Below are 19,809 nucleotides of genomic sequence, written 5' to 3' on the forward strand. Positions count from 1 at the left end.
TTACATGTGTTCGGTGATTAATTTATTTTTGTTCATTCTGTTCATATTAGAGAGTGTGCGTGTGTGCGTGCGTTTGTTTAAATTTGAATGAAATACATTAATGTTGAAATCTTGGTGATATCTATAATGTTTTATGAAGTTTGTGCTTTGTTTGTTACTAGCTGTTTTCATGCTTTTATAACAATAAAGATTATCAAAGAAAAAATGGGTATAAAAAATCTGATGTCTTTTCTTTTTAAAATGTTTGGTGAAGCAAATACCGTGAAAACAGTAAGACAACATTGTTATTTATTAATTTTGTAAGAAGAAATATTGTTAAAAAAAGCTCTACTTTAATAATTGCTATAAAGTCACTGCTCAACGGTATGATTTGTAATTCGAATGTTGCTTTCTTTTGTTGTCATCGTGAGTAGACCCAAATAAAGAAATAAAAATCATACTTGAGAAAGGTGAAGTTATCATCTCAATTATTTGCAGAATGGGAAAGAATAACGATTCTGTCTTGTTAGTTTGTGTTTAAAGTTTCTTTCAGCTACCTTGGCTATATTAAGTACCTTGGCTATATTAAGTTTTTATATGCATTGAAAGTCACAATACCACACGAACCACCACTCCGACAGAGTAATGTTTTTAACACATAAAACAGGAATACTTGCGAGTTGAAATTATTTTGGAATCTGATAAACAAATGCTTTTCCGTCTTTTTCATTAGCAACGAGTAGTAATGACCGTTGTTGGTCAATATGTAATGAGAATGGTTTATTCAATCCATCTGAATTTGATAAGAAGCTGAAGCTGCTTTTATCGGTTGATGACAAAACAACGACCTTATCAGAATCTTGACAAGATAAATAAATGTTTCCTCTCGTATCTTTTGCTATTCCCATGGGTTTTCGAATTGTCTCATGGCTAAATTTCCAGAGTAGGTTCCCGTTCATGTTATAAGACAAGACCTCACTTGTATCCCAGTTCATACATACAATGTTATTCTCCATTATGGTAAATCGAGTGATGCAATCTCCAGGAATTTGAATGCGCCTTAAAATGTTTCCCTCCAAATCAAGAACAATAAAACTGTCTTGGTTTGAAATTCTAACGAATAATTTCCCCCCGTCACTTTCAATACCATATCCATAGCCCTTGATATTTATGGTATTTTTTATTCTATTCTTTTCAGTATCAACTAAATGAATCAAACGTGCTTCAGGAAATGTGATTGCCACTATGTCATCTTCTATGTAACAAACATCAGATGGACTGTCTACAAAAGTGATAACAGTTCTTTTAAATGTTCCATCTTGAGAAAATAACAGTACTCGTTTGTTGCTTCTGTCAACAAATAAGAAGTTTTCTTGAGGTAAAATCAAACAGCCATGTATCTTGCATTGGCCTACACCGGAAATGTTCAATGTGCTGATTAATTTTGGCTTTATCGGAAGTAGTACATTTATCTGGAGTTCTTTCAACGATTTCAGTTGTAAATTGAACGGTACAGTTTTAACAATTATCTTACCAAAAGCCGTTATATTATTTTCAACCGACTGGAGTGCTTCTACAATCTCTACTTTCACATGTAGGTCCTTTAATTCGTATTTAGCTTTAAGATTGTCAATGTTACTAGATTCTTCGCCTGTAATCTTAGCAATTTGTCTCAAGGCATTGTATGTTTGTAAATCTGTCGCAAACTCCATCATCTTGGTAAAGTCATTGTGTAAACTGTCGAATTTTGTCTTTTTACTTTTAAGTTCGTTCAACATTTTTTCCAATTTTGATTTAATTTTAAAAAGTTCTGTATCCAAATCGTCTAAAATTCTTTTTTCAATTTTATCGAGATGATTGTTTACGGACTTCCTCGTACACTGAATTTCTTCCACCATTTGGACTTTCTGCTTTTGGAGAGAGATCAGTCTTGAATCTAAATAAGAAGTTATCTTGATAACATCATCATTAAGGTTTTGCAGTTCCTTTTTAACCTTTTCAACTGTGGCAGAAGATTTTATACCTTTCATGACATCTTCAAGAGGACTTAGATCTCTGCATTCTTTATGCTGATCTTTAATGCATGTAACGCAACCAGCAGTGTCGTGGAAATGACAGAAAAAGTCATATTTTTTGCCATGTGCATCACACCAATTGCTCGATTCTAGAATGAGTGCAGGTAGTTGATTGTATTCTACAATGGATATGATCGGGTGACGCTTTGAAGCTCGGTTTCTCTTATGGTCCTTTTCACATTGTAGACAAAGAAAGGTTTGGCATTCTATACACCATGATTCAGCAGAAATGGATAAATCCTCTTCTAGATGTAGGGTACAAAATTCTTTGGACATTCCCATTGAAAACCTAAGATACAATATAAAACAAGTTTATTTTAGAATAGTTGATCATATACTATAAATAAGCTTTTATAACGAATTACCAAACATAACTAATAGTATGCATGTAGTTTAGTAAATTACAAATGAAGTAAATGCCAATGAGGCATCAAACAAACAGTACATTTATAAAATTAGAAATTGAAGACTCTGCTCTGTTATAATTCCACACTTTTGTAGCATTACCACCAGTTTAAATCAAGTCCTTCCTATCTTTATTATAAGTTTTAATGACAAGTACAGTTTTGTGATACTGTTCCTTAATTGTCTGCCTTTCACTTCCAATCCGAAGAATCGGATAGATTGGTACCTGTTCCACGAACCATGTGACGAGTTCAAACTTGATAAAACACATCTGTCCTTCAACTATTCATTTGAGGTTTTCGAAAAATATAGGTATTACACTAGAGCGAAAACAATACTGTATTTATAATTCTAGTATGACGACCATATTATTGTCAACCAGTATAATCACAGTATATCTACTTTAAGTGCAAGCGATGATACATACATGCACCAAAACCGTCTGTTCCGCGGTACGCCCAACTGAATTATACTACAAGGTATTTTCATTTTTTGACATTAAAACCCAGTTAATGTATGCAAAGATTCAGATACAATATAATTATCTCTATTCTACAGCAAAATAAACAAATCAGTCCATTTCAATCTAGCTTTTGTGGTAAAATTTGACAAAACTAAATAAATAATATTAAAAAACTCCGAGCAGCCGATTCTATAAACTACTTCTTGTTGTGAATTATCAAACGTGTCAGATTAAAGTGTTCATTTCGAGCCTTCAGTTGTTTCGGTAGGCGAAGAAACAATTTCTAAAAAAAAATATTATCCTTATTTGCTTATTTCTTAATCATGTTTATTAATATTTGTTGACCACTGTTACTGTTACTGGTACTGGTATGTTCCTCCTATCTAAGGAGCACTCCCGAAGGATAAGAATATGAATATTTACATGTATATGAATATTTACAGGGTATCATTTGCTCAAAGTTTTAGAGAATACGAATAAAAAAAACAAAGAAAAAGAAGGGATTTTTTTTCTGAAGAAATTCTCTAAAATTAATAATTTCTATTGTCGGTGAATCTGAATCAAAATAATAATTCATTTTCTTTTACTATGAAAAATTGTTCTCTTCTCAACGTTCAGTGGCAAATATTTCATGCAATATTAAGAACGTCTGAAATTTAGTGTTCAATAAATGATCTATTGCTCAGTCGGTCTCACAAAGTAAAAGACGTGATGCATGGCTGAAAAATTAGGTTGCCACTGGGAAAGGATATAGAAATCATTGTGTCACCTTCAGGCATCTCCACAATAAAAATATCTTCACGGAAAGCAAGAAAGCAAGCTATACTTTATAAAAATCAAAAACACTTATGTACGATTTTCAAAGTTGTTTAAGTAATTGTAGTGTATTGGATATACCCGTTGGACGCATGTTTCTGTCTTGTCATTACTTTCAATGAAAAGCTGGTGGTATTCTTAGCCCCAACACCATGTGTTGTTTTAAAATTGCTTCTGATTTTTTTCACAGTTTTTGTTTAGATGGTGTCACAGTCATGTCTCAGATAAATAACAAGTCGGTTGAGTACAGGAACCCTAATGACTTCAAAATGATGAGTCCTCTATGTAGAAAGAAAATTCCGCACATGGAGGCGGGCCTCTTTTGGTCACTAAACAATAATGTTTAATAGTTCAGTGAAATGGTTGCTACACTAAACACTAGAACGCACTTTTGAACTTGAATTGAAAAAAAAGCACATGAGATTACCAAAGGATAAAGATTTCTGCTTTGAGACAGGCGATGAATGTATATTCATGACTTTATGAGAAGTGCAAATTAATCCAGGAACATTTTAATTTAATATCCCCATTTCGATTGAAAATAAATGTTTTTGGATAAGTGCTTCTATGGATAACCGGGTTTAAAATGTATTGAAATATTGTATTGCAATAAAAGTATATCAGTTAACATGTGTGTACTATTTTACAAAAAAAAATCCTAACTGCTAATTTAATCGCGGCATTTAAGCGTTGTAAGTTATGGAACGCCACGACTGCCTTATGTTAATAATCAGCATTATACGCAGTGTTCACAGCATTATATGAAGTGATCACAGCATTATATGTAGTGCTCACAACATTATATGAAGTGATCACAGCATTATAAGCAGTGCTCACAGCATTATATGCAGTGTTCACAACATTATATGAAGTGCTCACAACATTATATGAAGTGCTCACAACATTATATTAAGTGCTCACAACATTATATTAAGTGCTCACAACATTATATTAAGTGTTCACAACATTATACGTTTTTTGTTGTATGATGAGATTGATGTATGATGAGATTTATGAATGATGAGATCATTCGGTAAACTTCGTTTTTTAGCGGAAATTACCGAATCCATAATTGGTAAATTACGGTAATGCCCAGCAAACAAATTTAAAAAGTTATTAAAATCATGTTATCATAAGGTAGCATGCAATATTTAAAACTGATTGAAATAAGTAAGGAAAAGATGAAACTGAGAGGTGAATGATTGAAGTAGTTCTGTTCGTCGTAAGAAATACGAATGGCAAAATGTAAGTTAAATAATAAAAAGTTTATTTAATGAAATATCGTAGGAAAATTTGTATGATATATTCTCGAGTTCATTTCCTACTGAAGAAATTTAGCAAGGTGCCACTTTATAGTCCGTACTCAGTTTTATAAAGCTGAATTACCTTTTAAATAAAACAGTCAGCTTTCTATAACACATAGGTGCCATATTACGCTAGCTTATATATGTCATGATAGAGTCATTTTTGGCATCGATTTTCAGAATTTGGCATTTTTACATGAATAAGTATCTAACAGATATGGAAAATGCAGTTTAAAGCATTTCACTGTAGGTGTTAAACATAACTTTACATCAATTATTCCATTTTTTTACAAGCTTTTTAGCACGGCAATACTAAGATTGTCTTCTAAATATGATCAGCAGTCTTATATAGAAATTTAAACTTTCATAGAAAAATTTACCCTTTCAAGACCCTGTTTAACATTTTCATTTAAAGTTATCATCTCTTATGAAAATTGAGTTTGTGGGGATGAATAAAACATTTACTACGTTTGTTCGTCAGTTTGCACGGTACATACATGTATATAATATTATATAAAAGTGGGATGCTTGCCAATGAAACAACTTTCCACAAGAGACAAAATGACATCACAGAAATTTTAAACAGCTAAACGGCCACAGTACGACCTTCAACAATGAGGAAAGCCCATACCGGATAGTCAGCTATAGAAGGCCCCGAAATGATAAACGAAAAATATTCCTAATTTATGTACAAACAAACGATCGAAAAACTAACATGTATATACATGTAACACATTAATTAACAAACGACAACCACTGAAATAAAGGCTCCTCCTGACTTGGGACGGCCACATATATGCAAAATGTGGCGGGTTTTAACATGTTAGCGGGATGTTGGTATCCTCCCTCTAACCTGGGACAGTGGCGTAACAGAACAACATAAGAACGAACTATGAAAATCAGTTGTAAAAGGCTTGTTAGTTTTCTCGTTTGAATTGTTTTACATGGTCGTATCGGGGCCTTTTATAGCTGACTATATGCGGTATGGGCTTTGCTCATTGTTGAAGGCCGTACAGTGACCTATAGTTGTTAATGTTTGTGTCATTTTGGTATTTTGTGGATAGTTGTCTCATTGGCAATCATACCACATCTTCTTTTTTATATTAACTCATTAGATGGGTACAAATATAAATACATATGATCTAACAAGAAAATAGAGTGAACGTGCATGTGGGCGGGTACTTGTATATCCCAACAATAAAAAGACACTATAAGTACTGATCTGAGAGTATATATAACTAATATAGTACCATGCTGATGATTAAAAATAACATCACTCCAGACCCTTTTGTTTTCCACATAATTAATATTGCCAATAATTAAGAAGTTCCGGGTCGAATCGATACCAATAATATATTCACCTGTTAACTATTACATTATCTGTACGTTCCGCATCTGACAGGAGTACCACGAAACGCTGTATTTAAGATTTTGCTATATACACGGGTCGTAATCACAGGGTTGAAACTACTACTCAATTCAATCATTGTCACATTGTTCCCGATTTCTAAGATGACAATACGAATAATAAAAATCTGGACTTAAAATAAGGCGTATAGGTACAGCATGTACAGTTTTCAATTTGTTAGACATAAAACAGCGAATCAAAGATTCAATTTTATTCATAACTCATAAAGGACAAAACTGTTGATTAAAAAATACTCCTTTCCAGAGACTTTTGTTTTCCAAACAAAATCAATAATACCAATATTAAATTGACAAGTTCCAGGTCGACGGGTTCAAACAGAAAGATGTTAAAAGCAGAGAAAACTTCATCTTATAATCGGCATGACTTTATCAGATGACAATACCAATACTAAAATAAGGCTTACGCATAGTTATATTCTTTAATTCAGTCACAGACCCGCGATATCACGGATGTGTTCTAGTAAATATATATACATACTAAGTTGTGAATATGGTGAAACTAATCCTCAAAATAAGTTTAAAATGCCCTGGTGTAGAATAAACTTGGGTTAAATTGATCATACTTCTTAATTTACTTATTTCAATCCGTTTTAAATATTGTATACTGCCTTAATGATCACATATATAATTTTGTTTGCTGGGCATTAATTTACCGTAATTTACCAATTATGGATTCGGTAATTTCCGCTAAAAAACGAAGTTTACCGAATGATCTCATCATTCATAAATCTCATCATACATCAATCTCATCATACAACAAAAAACGTATAATGTTGTGAACACTTAATATAATGTTGTGAGCACTTAATATAATGTTGTGAGCACTTAATATAATGTTGTGAGCACTTCATATAATGTTGTGAACACTGCATATAATGCTGTGAGCACTGCATATAATGCTTTGATCACTTCATATAATGTTGTGAGCACTACATATAATGCTGTGATCACTTCATATAATGCTGTGAACACTGCGTATAATGCTGATTATTAACATAAGGCAGTCGTGGCGTTCCATAGTAAGTGCCCACTCAGATAACAAACACACAAAAATAAAGTTTTTTTTAAGATATACATTTTTGACAAGTGTGTCGTCAAGTAATTTTAGTAAAGATTTGTTATTCGAACACTCATATTCTGCTGTTGTACCTCACTAGTTAGACAATAATAGTGCATTGACTTGATATATCAACGATAAAAGGATGAGGCTTAAAACGGGGGAATGCGAGGCTCTGCCGAGCTATTTTCCCGTTTCGGACCGAATCCTTATATCGTTGATATGTCAAGTCAATGCACTATCATTGTCTTTATACTGCAATCTAAAAAAAAAAATCCTCAATTGTTGTTTAATGTGTTAATTTTATCGTTTGATATAATATTCCCCTTTTAAAAAAAAAAAAAAAAAAAAGGCCTCATATCATGCAGGCGGATAAATATACAACACGGTGAAAATTGAAAATTGTACATTCCCTGTTGAAATTTGCTATCGATGGTGAATGAATTTGTTTAAGAATGAACTAAAATATCAACAGCAAGCATACAACATAATGATTCATAGTTTGCAGACCGAAAATATTAATAAGTGAAATATGGTTTTTTTTTATAAAAATTGCAAAAGAAATAAGTTTGAATCGTTGTTTACATTGAAAACAAGAACAGGTTGAATAGGTCGTATGAATAATTAGTTATAATTTCAGCAATTTCTATTTAAATATTCACGAGAAAAAGTCTAGTGATATCATGTCAGTGACTGTATATGGCATAGACATACGGTCAACGCCTTTTGACTGCTCAAATAGAACGAGTGCAGTATAAACCAGTATATTTCATTTGTAAGTATTGTAAATTTTCAATATTATCATATCAACCTAGAGCCTAAAAATATAAAAAAATATAAGAATCTAAAGCGAGGTCATGGAGGTGATGTGTGAAATATTTATCTTTTATACGTTTTCTAGTCCTAATAGTCAAATCAAACACTCCTAAAAAAAGTGTACTCGACTTTCTTATTGATGAAATTAATGCCCAATTTCGGGATTTTTATTTTTTAAAAACTGTCGCCAGGGGAAGATGCAAATTACTGCTTTAAAAGAGTCAATCTGTTATCTCTCTTTTGTGATTTTTATCGGCGGAACTCATGCTTATGCACAAAAAATACCATACTGTATTTGCAGCTACCACAATCGACTGTTTGTGAAAATTGTCTATTATTTAAAAATTTGGTGACGTAATGGAGAGATACAAAATGTAATGTTGACGATGTAGAATCCTGACTGCTAACTGTAATAAAACTAAGTCTATTACAATGTAACCAGTAATAAAATTAACGGTACCAATTTCCTTGCACCAGATGTGCATTTCGACAATAAATGTCTCTTCAGTGATGCTCGTGTCCAAAATATTTGAAATCCAAAGCTTATATAAAAGATGAAGAGCTAAAATCCAAAAGGTCCAAAAAGTATAGCCAAATCCTTTAAAGGAATCAAGGGGAAAATACGGGAAAATTTTGTTTCCCCTGGGTATTGTCTTTTGGTCTGTAAAAGAAGATTTTTATTGAAAGTCTTTTTGAAATAGTATCCTGATTTGATATAATTTTCCCTAACATGTGCAAAATTGAATAGAGAAAGTGACTGTTCAATCATCAATCGGTAAAATGCAGGTTTGAACTACATTTGTATATACATCGATGACAATTATTACTAAATTTTATCACATGCAACTAAAGGCCAACTGAGTTTTACCAGTAGCGGATCCCAGGGGGTTGGGGTTTGGAACCCCCCTCTTTTGGGACGATCAATGCATTTGAATAGAGATATATAGAAGAGGGACGAAATATACCAGAGGGACAGTCAAACTCATAAATCGAAAATAAACTGACAACCCATATAAATACATGTAGTTGAAATTCATGTTGTTGTCTTCCTATTTTACCCATTCTACATATTATTGAGTCATTCTGTTTAACTTGTCTTGAATATGCATATAATTTGTCACTTGCTTTTTGGCAACAGTTATCAATCAATCATTCAGTCAAACCAGTTTGCAATTCAGTTTTTGATTTCGGTGTATACTATATCGTCTATAAATAAAGTTTTTAAAACTTTAAACTATAACTCATGAAATGCAAACCAAAAGACACTGAAATTCTATCATAAACTCTTAGGCGACCGTAATAAAGATATGTAAGTGCTATTTTCAGCAATTGAGTTAAAATCCATTATTTGGGAAACCTACCTTATTTCAACAGATCTCTTTTGCTGTTATCAATGAGCAAATATATCCTCCATTTACTTTTATGTATGTACAGCCTGTGAATGCGACAAACCCACGTGACTTAATTTTAAGGTCAATACTGCTCAAAGTTCAAAGTTCAAAGTTTTTATTATCCTCAGACACAACAGTGTACAAGAGGTCAATATACATTCATACATAAATAGACGATATATCTATACAGTAATTACAATACTATTATGATAAGCATGTATATATAATATACGACAACAGGAGCTAACACACAATAAACAATCATGCACGTGATTCTCGTGACACATTCATGTGTATATATATACAGTCAGTCTATCATTTGGATTTAACACAATGTCATGATTATGTAAGTTTTTACATATATGTATTCAAAAGTGAATAATTATAGATATTTGATAATGTTTTTTAAGAATCTACAAATATTACGATATAATTTTACATTGCAATATGACAGCATTCCAATCATTTTGATATCTGATGGATTTGTATTGTAATAATGTGGGATAAATTTTTTGCGTAAGTCCACAATTTGTGGATATGTACAAGTTAACATATAATGATATTCGTTACCAATATTAAGGTTACATAAATGACAAATTCTATTTTGTTTAGGGATCTTTGCCCATCTTCCTGTCTCTATAGGAAATTTTAAATTTGAGCATCTTAGCTTACACATATATAATCTATCAGCTACAGTCAATCTAAGTAACTATGGTTCCAGTTTAAATTCATGTTTAAAAAGTCCATAAAATTCCCCCCGAGATGAGCTATTAATTTGCGAGAACCAATTTTGAATAAATTGGTCAGTCAAATTCTGTTTTAGTATAGACTTGAGAATATTGTTATCCATATACATTTGATCATTCCATATAAAACTAAGCCCTGTTTCATCAAAAATAGATTTAACATAAGAAATCCATTTAAAATGTCCTTGCTTACTCTCGTGAAGTTTAAACATAAGTCTATACAAAATACTAGATATTTTGTTACTACTGGATAAAAGGTTGTTCCAAAATAACGCCATTCTCAATTTAATGACAATTTCCATTGGAGAACGTCCAAGTTCTCCATATACCATATAGCTAGGAGTATTGTTTCTTAAATTGAGAATTCTCTTACAAAACTGCAAGTGTATTTTTTCTATACCCTGTTTATTTTCAAATCCCCATACTTCACTTGAGTAAACAAGAATTGGAGTTATAAGTGAATCAAACAACTTTAATTGCAAATCTAATGGAATTGACAAATTTCTTATTTTCTGCAGTAAAGCATACAATGCTTTATTTGCCTGATCCAATAATTTCTTTTTAGCAGTACAAAAACTACCATTATAATTGAACATAACACCAAGATATGAATATGAATCTTGTACATCAATATTTTCACCATAAATATTAAATACAATTTTTGGTTTAAATTTTCTCTTGCTGAATATTACAATTTTTGTCTTGTTTGTATTAATACGAAGTTTCCATAAATTACAATATTGCTCAAACGCTAACAAGGCCTGTAGAAGACCTTCTTCTGTTTCAGACAGTCATGACAGTAGTACAGTATCGTCTGCATACAAGATAATTAGGAGTTTAAGAAGACAAGACAATTCTTCTTCACATTTTGCATAAACCTTTTCTAAACAATCGACATTGTTGTCCAACAAGAAACTTTCAAGGTCATTTAAAAATAATGAGAACAGGAAAGGAGACAAACTCTCTCCCTGTTTTACTCCTACATCACAACTGAAAAACGCTGAGACTTCGTCTCCTTTCCTTATACATGTTTTAATATTTTGATACATATTATATATAACTTTAAAAATTTTACCCTGAATATTTGATTTTTGCATTTTTTGCCACAGTCCCATTCGCCAGACTGTGTCAAAGGCACTTTTAAAATCTACAAACGAACAAAACAGTTTTTTTCTTGCAGAAAAATATAGTGATATAAGGGCATGTAAAATGAATATATTGTCTACAGTTGAGAAGCCTTTTCTAAACCCTGCTTGGGCCTCAGAAATTAATTCAATTTCCTCTGATAATGTGTTTAGTCTACAATTCAATACGGCTGTAAATGTTTTACTAAGACAGGAGTTAAGAGTTATACCCCTGTATGCACTAGGATCTAATTTAGATCCTTTATATTTGAAAATAGGAATCATTATTCCCATATCCCAGCTCTCAGGTACAAGACCCGTGTCCAAAATGATATTAAATAGCGAAATATATATAGGCATCATATCATCTAATGTGTTTTTAATATATTCATTTAGTATACCATGTTGACCGGCAGATTTGCCATTTTTTAACTTCTTTACAACATTTTTTATTTCATCAACAGTCATAGGATTATTCAATAATTCATTTAATTCTGGTGACATATCATTGAGGTTAACATCTATATCATTACTACAATCATCCATATCATTCATATTTAAGTCCTTAAAATAATTGTACAAAGATTCCATAGATATAATGTTTGGATCATCTTTACTTTTTTTATTAAAGTTATTCAAGATTTTCCAGAATTCCTTGCCATTTGTTTGTGCCGTATTTCTAATCTTGCTTTCAAGATTAAATTGATAGTCATTGTAAGCTTTATTTGTAATCTGCTTATATTGTTTGCTAAAGTCAAGTAATTTTTATGATTTGTTTCATTTTTAGCTCACCTGGCCCAAAGGGCCAAGTGAGCTTTTCTCATCACTTTGCGTCCGGCGTCTGTCGTCGTCCGTCGTCGTCGTCCTGCGTCCGGCGTTAACTTTTACAAAAATCTTCTCCTCTGATACTACTAGGCCAAATTAAACCAAACTTGGCCACAATCATCATTGGGGTATCTAGTTTAAAAATTGTGTCCGGTGACCCGGTCAACCAACCAAGATGGCCGCCATGGCTAAAAATAGAACATAGGGGTAAAATGCAGTTTTTGGCTTATAACTCAAAAACCAAAGCATTTAGAGCAATTCTGACGTGGGGTAAAATTGTTTATCAGGTCAAGATCTATCTGCCCTGAAAATTTCAGATGAATCGAACAACCTGTTGTTGGGTTGCTACCCCTATATTGGTAATTTTAAGGAAATTTTGCTGTTTTTGGTTATTATCTTGAAAAATATTATAGATAGAGATAAACTGTAAACAGCAATAATGTTCAGCAAAATAAGATTTACAAATAAGTCAACATTACCGAAATGGTCAAATGACCCCTTTAGGAGTTATTGCCCTTTATAGTCAATTTTTAACCATTTTTCGTAAATCTTAGTTATCTTTTACAAAAATCTTCTCCTCTGAAACTACTGCGCCATATTAAACCAAACTTGGCCACAATCATCATTGGGGTATCTAGTTTAAAAATTGTGTCCGTTGACCTGGTCAACCTACCAAGATGGCTGCCATGGCTAAAAATAGAACATGGGATAAAATGCAGTTTTTGGCTTATAACTCAAAAACAAAAGCATTAAGAGCAAAACTGGCATGGGTTAAATTGTTTATCAGGTCAAGATCTATCTGCCCTGAAAATTTCAGATGAATCGATAGTCAATTTTTAACAATTTTCATAAAATTTGTAATTTTTTACTAACACTTTTAACTGAAACTACTGGGCCAATCATTATAGATGGGGATATATGTACGCAGCAAGAATGTTCAGTAAAGTTAGATCTACAAACATATCACCATCACCAAAACACAATTTTGTCACGAATCCATCTGTGTCCTTTGTTGAATATTCACATATACAAATGTACCAAGGTGAGCGACACAGGCTCTTTAGAGCCTCTAGTTGTGTAAGTTGTATTGTTTTCTTGCTTTGTGAATTTTTTTTCTAGCATCGTAACACTGTTTTGTATACCATGGTTTCTGGTTAGTTCTCTGTGTTGTAGACCGTGGGTTTTTAACAAATGTTTCGTTCGCAGATGATACGAGTATTTCGCCAATACTATCAACAACTTTGTCAATTTCGTGTTGAGTACAATGATCACTCGAGTGTAAAATGTGAAGGTCGTTTAGTATTGCCGATAACTGTTATTTTTTGTTATGAACTGTATTGACAAACTGGTTTCGTTTGTTATCATGCCACCTTGTTTTTGGTGTTTGGTCTGGCGTAACAGAGTTGTTATTATGTGACGTACTTTGTGATTTTAATGTAATGTGTATTGCGCTGTGCACATCAGATAACAGTGGATCAAACTGTTGTATTTCAAATTATTTGACTAGTGTAAAAAGCTTTGACGATAACAATAAATAATCTACTACACTTGTATTTTTACATGTAGTTTTACCAACACCTTTATCTACACCAATACGGGAATTAGCAATATACATATTTAATTTTTTACAGCAATTTAGTAATTTATACCCATAAGAATTAGGTTGACAACTACACTGTGTCACTCTTTGTAATGGAATATTATAAGACTTCAGATTTTCATAATCTAACATATATGAAATAATTTCGTTGTCAGTGTCTAAGTGAAATAGATCTAATAGAGTTTCATCAGCTAATACAAAATCATTCAAAATGCCTGTCTTGGCATTAAAATCGCCAATAAGAGCCGTATGTACATATGATACTTTCTTAAGAGACATCAACTCATTCTCAATTTCATCAAAAGCTTCTAAATTTGAATATTTCGAACCTTCGGGTGGTATATAAATACAGCCTACAATTACATCATTTTGCAAACCAAAAATGCTTTTTGCTACTTTCATCCACTGTACAAATTGACTTTCACTTGATAAAAATGTTAAACTTGTTTCTAAGCTTTTTTTTGAAAATAACTGCTATACCACCCGATTTTTTTACACATTTGTTTCCTATTTTTTGTTACATATGTATAACCTTTTGGGACATCTAGTACATCTAGATTATCAAGTTTGCTTTCTACAAATATTGAAATATCATAGTTTAGTATATGATCCGTAAATTCTTTAAATTTCAACTTAGATTTTAAACCACAAACATTGAAGTAAAATATATTAAGATCATTTTTCACACATTTATTGTTTTTATTAATATCTTTGTTGTCAATGTCACTACTCTGTCCTCTTGTACATCTGTATTATTCACCATTTTGGTCCATTGCAGCAGAAGGTGGGGGATGTTGTCTGGTTGGCCTAGGATAGTAACGTTTGTTATCTATATATAGTCGATCTTCCTTTAGAACTGCCGTGTGTCCTTTAGCTCGGGCATCCTTCAGTATGGGAACTAGTTCTCGCCTCCGCTCAATTACTTCGATAGGGTATTGTTCATGGACAACAAATTGCTTTTTGTTTTTTAGCTTTTGAATTGCAGCACTAAGCACCATATTTCTGTCTTTACGTCGCTCAAACTTAGCTACTATGCCCCTTGGACTCTTGTCCTGTTTTGGTTTAAGTCTATGGACAACATGAACATTTATTTCCTCCTCTATTTGAATTTCACTCTTAATAAAATCTTTTAGAATTGCTTCAGTGTCCTCTTCTGGATTGTAATCATCTGGGACACCTTTAAAAATCAAGTTTTCCCTCATTGATCATGTTGATCTTGACTGTTGCTCTATTACCTTCTCCTTTAATTGTCTGTTTTCTTCAAATAGAAAGTAATTTTGTTCATCCATTTTCTGTACTCTGTTTGACATTACACTTAGCCCTTGATCAATGTTAATGATAGTGTTATTATGTGTCTTTATTTGTTCTTTCATATTAGAAACTTCACAGTCTATTGTCATGCAGTGTGCTTCCATGGAGACAACCCTTTCTAGTATGTCTTCTAGCATATCTAATTTTTGAAGTTTTTCTGTCACTTCACTCATAAATCTATTTAAGTCTGGATTTGTGTATGGTGATGGTGTTAATAGTGGCATGGTGGACATCATAGCAGGCGGCAATTGTTGATGATGACCCTGCATCATATTTGCTGATGTAGTATGGGGTGCTGGTGGTTGAAAAGGTGTAAATGGATAGCCTGGGTAAGTCCCATACAATGTTTGGTGGGCAGCAGAATAAACATTACTGGTTAAAGGTGACTGGTTAGTTTCCTGGTTAGTTTGTGGTGTTTGAGGTATGGAGCAAGCTGGGCTTTGTTCTTTACTCTTTGAGTTCTTTGACTTTTTTTGGTCAGCCATCTTTTTCTTTTTGTTTGAAAATGGCGACCCTGTTTGTTTTCGTTTTCGTTTATTCTTCTTCTTACTACTTTCCATTAATAAATATTGTATTTGTTGATGAATTGATTTCAAATAACACCTGGGGACGTACTGTACTTGTTTGTTGTGACATCTTTCAGTTGAAATCCCCAAAAACACAAAAATATCTACACTCGTAAAATGTTTCGACTAGCCCCTGCCGCCATCTTTTAGTCAAAACACATTGGCAGGTAAAGCGAATTGATTTTTTTTAAAATTAAATGACATTGGCTAGAATGGTGTTCAATTTAAAATATATGCATGTACTTATCTCAAATATAATGCAACTCATACAATATGAGGACTCATATAACTTTTGGCATCATTATTATATTCCTGATAGGAATTTCTGTAATGTGTTGTTTTTTGGTGTTTTTTTTTCTATCTTCTGTCCTGTTCTGTTGAATGGAGACAAATAGATGGAACTTTTAAGAAAGGCTGAAGCCGTCCTGAACAAAATCCACCCAAAATATAGAAGAAATCCTAGACTTGACCAAAATTTCTAAAAATTAAAAACTAGAGGCTCTAAAGAGCCTGTGTCGCTCACCTTGGTCTATGTGAAGGAAGCAGATGCATTCATGACAAAATTGTGTTTTGGTGATGGTGATGTGTTTGTACATTCTTACTTTACTGAACATCCTAACGGTTAATTTTTTCAATATTTTATAATTATCTGTATCTATAATGAACTTGGTCCAGTAGTTTCTGTGGAAAATGTTAGTAAAAATTTACAAATTTTATGAAAATTGTTAAAAATTGACTATAAAGGACAATAACTGCTTAGGGGGTCAATTGACCATTTTAGTCATGTTGACTTATTAGTAAATCTTACTTTGCTGAACATAATTGCTGTTTACAGGTATCTCTATCTATAATAAAATTCAAGATAATAACCAAAAACAGCAAAATTTCCTTAAAATTACCAATTCAGGGGCAGCAACCCAACAACAGATTGTCCAATTCATCTTAAAATTTCAGGGTAGATAGATCTTGACCTGATAAACAATTTTACCACGTCAGATTTGCTCTTAATGCTTTGGTTTTTGAGTTATAAGCCAAAATCTGCATTTTACCCCTATGTTTTATTTTTAGCCATGGCGGCCATCTTCGTTGGTTGGCCGGGTCACCGGACACATTTTTCAAACTATATACCTCAATGATGATTGTGGCCAAGTTTGGATTAATTTGCTCAGTAGTTTCAAAGGAGAAGATTTTGTAAAAGTTAACGATGACGTTGGACGACGGACGCCGGACGCAAAGTGATTGGAAAAGCTCATTTGGCCCTGTGGGCCAGGTGATCTAAAAATAAATTTTACTTTGTAAACAACTTTAAAAAAAAATGTGTTGAACAAAAGAAGGGTAATTATAAACAAACGACGTATGAACTATTAACAAAAAGAACAGATAAAGATCCAAAAGAATATTAGAAAATATTGAAATCATTAAAATCAAAAGATAAAAAAGAAGAAATACGTTAAGATTTCGCCAAAATACACCAAATTGTTTCCCAATTCAAAACTGGTAATCTAGTAGGAATTGTAGCAAACAGAATTTTAAATGAAATAATTAAATTTACATTTCCAGTGATCGGAAAGTAAATAAATACTTAAAACCAAGGATTCATACAACATCCTTGCTTTAACGTATTTTGTCTTATTTTGAAGCGGATAAATATCCAAATACACAGGAGGGACTCTTTAATGATAGCTCTTCATAAATCGGGAGACCTGAACGGTCCCAAATCAATAACTTCAGAGTCATTTCTTTTATCAATTGTCTTTAAAAGTATCTTACGCAATTTAAACAAGAATGTGTTCAAAGTACACGGATGCCCCATCCTCATTATCATTTTTTATGTTCAGTGGACCATGAAAATTGGATAAAATTTCTTCTTTGGCATTAAAATTAGAAAGATAATACCATAGGGAGCATGTTAACTTTAAATTTCAAGTTTATTGGACTTCAGCTTCATCAAAAACTACGTCGAACAAAACTTTAACATGAAGCGCCCGATAGACGGACGGACGCACGACGGCCAAACGAACGGACGGATGAACGAAGACACAGACCAGAAAACATAATGTCCATAAATTGGACATAAAAATAGATTGAAAAAAAGACGAATCATATATATATATAAGAAGATGTGGTATGATTGCCAATGAGACAACTATCCACAAAAGACCAAAATGACACAAACATTAACAACTATAGGTCACCGTACGGCATTCAACAATGAGCAGAGCCCATACCGCATAGTCAGCTATAAAAGGCCCCGATAAGACAATGTAAAACAATTCAAACGAGAAAACTAACGGACCTATTTATGTAATAACAAATGAACGAAAAACAAATATGAAACACATAAACAAACGAAAACCACTGAATTACAGGCTTTTGAGCTTGGGACAGGTACATACATAAATAATGTGGCGGGGTTAAACATGTTAGCGGGATCCCAACCCTCCCCTAGCTTGGGACACTGGTATAACAGTACAACATAAGAACGAACTATAAAAATCAGTTGAACTCATCAGATGGACAAAAAATACAAGTGGACGTGGCCGGGTACTTATACATCCCGACACAAAAAGACACAATGAACAGATCTGAGAGCACTCGCAGTTAACTGACAGCTAGTCCAAAGCCACTAACAACTAATAAAAAAATCATGCATCTAAGACTAAACTTTCAATCTATACACATCCAACATCCAATGGATTTAGTGTAAAGAAAAACATGACCTTGTGCAATGCCAAGTTACAGGTATTGAAAGATTGTAAATCCATGAATATGTATATGTATATAACATACTAGTAATATTTAGTTAACTTTTAATCTACTGATAACAAAATCAATATTTATACCAATAAAAACAATATTCGATGATCTTATTACAGTGTTGAATAGGTAACCTTTTAGAATAAGTTTATTTAAGGTAGCAATAAACAGTTAGGAAAAAATAATAAAATTAGCCCTTATGAATTTTACCATTCCCTTTTCATTGCTTTCTTGCAATATCAAGCTTACTGTTTGTGTCATATATGGGCATATGTATGTAATCAGAATCTTTCATAGATTTTATTTCCAGTATATAAAATGGTAAAATATAATTTCTTTTTGGTGTATCCATGGCAACAATCTGCATTTATTTGTTATAAAATATTGCAAAAAGGGGGGGAAAGATGTCACATATTTCCCCAAAATTTGACTAAAAGTAGAATTTCAATTGCTTGAAGTAATACCTTTTCTGAAACTGTGTACATATATCATTCAGCAAATCCAATGAAAATCATATGTCTTTCATCTCATTTTTTTGTAAAATTGCGTCAAAAACTTCGTGTAGAAAAAGAGTGTTTGTAAACAGTACATTAATTTCTGGACCGATGGCCGGTCTAGCTATGAAAATACGGACTGTCAAACAGAAAACAGCCCATAAAACATGTAAAAAATAATCTTGATGCTCTTATAAACTACCTTTGAAGGCTAAATTAACACTCATCTGTCTAAAAATGAATTTTATTTCACAATAACTTTCCTATTTGAAAAATCCACAGGGGCCATAATGCGAAACTAAACTCCTAACTGTGTATTGCTACCTTAATAGTAAATATTTTTTTCAAATTCTCCCTTTTAACTTATTTTCTGAGTTCTGCTAGCTAAAACGAGTAAATTGGCCTTTTATTTTTGAAAATTGGTTGAGTAATGAATATTTTATGAAGGTTAGCAGTTGACACTGAAACGCGACAAAAACTGATTTTAAGAAAGGTGCCAAGTCAAAGTGTAAAATCTTGTCTCTACCTCAATGTTTAGCCAAATCTTAAAAATTGTACCTCTTTTGGCAGTTTTTTAATGTTGAATATCATAATAAGATCTCTGATGATGCACCATTGTACAAAATTGAGCAATTTTAATCATAAAAATGTT

The 19,809-nt window shown here is 32.5% G+C and overlaps 2 protein-coding genes across 5 annotated transcripts in view; one reads left to right on the forward strand and one right to left on the reverse strand.

The window, feature by feature from the left end:
• Positions 1-274: 274 nt before the first annotated feature.
• Positions 275-9,838, reverse strand: LOC134681015 (uncharacterized). Its single transcript, XM_063540373.1, has 2 exons — positions 9,705-9,838; positions 275-2,343 (listed from the first exon to the last, which is right to left on the reverse strand). Exon 2 carries the CDS (start codon positions 2,334-2,336, stop codon positions 666-668), a length of 1,671 nt encoding a protein of 556 aa, XP_063396443.1. The 5' UTR covers positions 2,337-2,343; positions 9,705-9,838; the 3' UTR covers positions 275-665.
• An 86-nt stretch (positions 9,839-9,924) lies between these two features.
• LOC134681013 (2'-5'-oligoadenylate synthase 3-like) overlaps positions 9,925-19,809 on the forward strand; it is a 50,794-nt gene continuing 40,909 nt past the window's right edge. For 2 of the 4 annotated variants that reach the window (XM_063540370.1, XM_063540366.1), the window contains exon 1: positions 9,925-10,080. The gene's annotated coding sequence lies outside the window, so the exon portion shown is untranslated. The remainder of the gene's footprint in view (positions 10,081-19,809) is intronic. The other 2 variants (XM_063540368.1, XM_063540365.1) reach the window with 2 other exon arrangements.

Source organism: Mytilus trossulus, chromosome 8, assembly GCF_036588685.1.
Source record: "Mytilus trossulus isolate FHL-02 chromosome 8, PNRI_Mtr1.1.1.hap1, whole genome shotgun sequence".
NCBI classification, from domain to species: domain Eukaryota; kingdom Metazoa; phylum Mollusca; class Bivalvia; order Mytilida; family Mytilidae; genus Mytilus; species Mytilus trossulus.

What these genes read in the sequence shown, in the direction of transcription:
- LOC134681015 (XM_063540373.1), bottom strand. Translation starts at nt 2,336, where the DNA reads ATGGGAATGTCCAAAGAATTTTGTACCCTACATCTAGAAGAGGATTTA.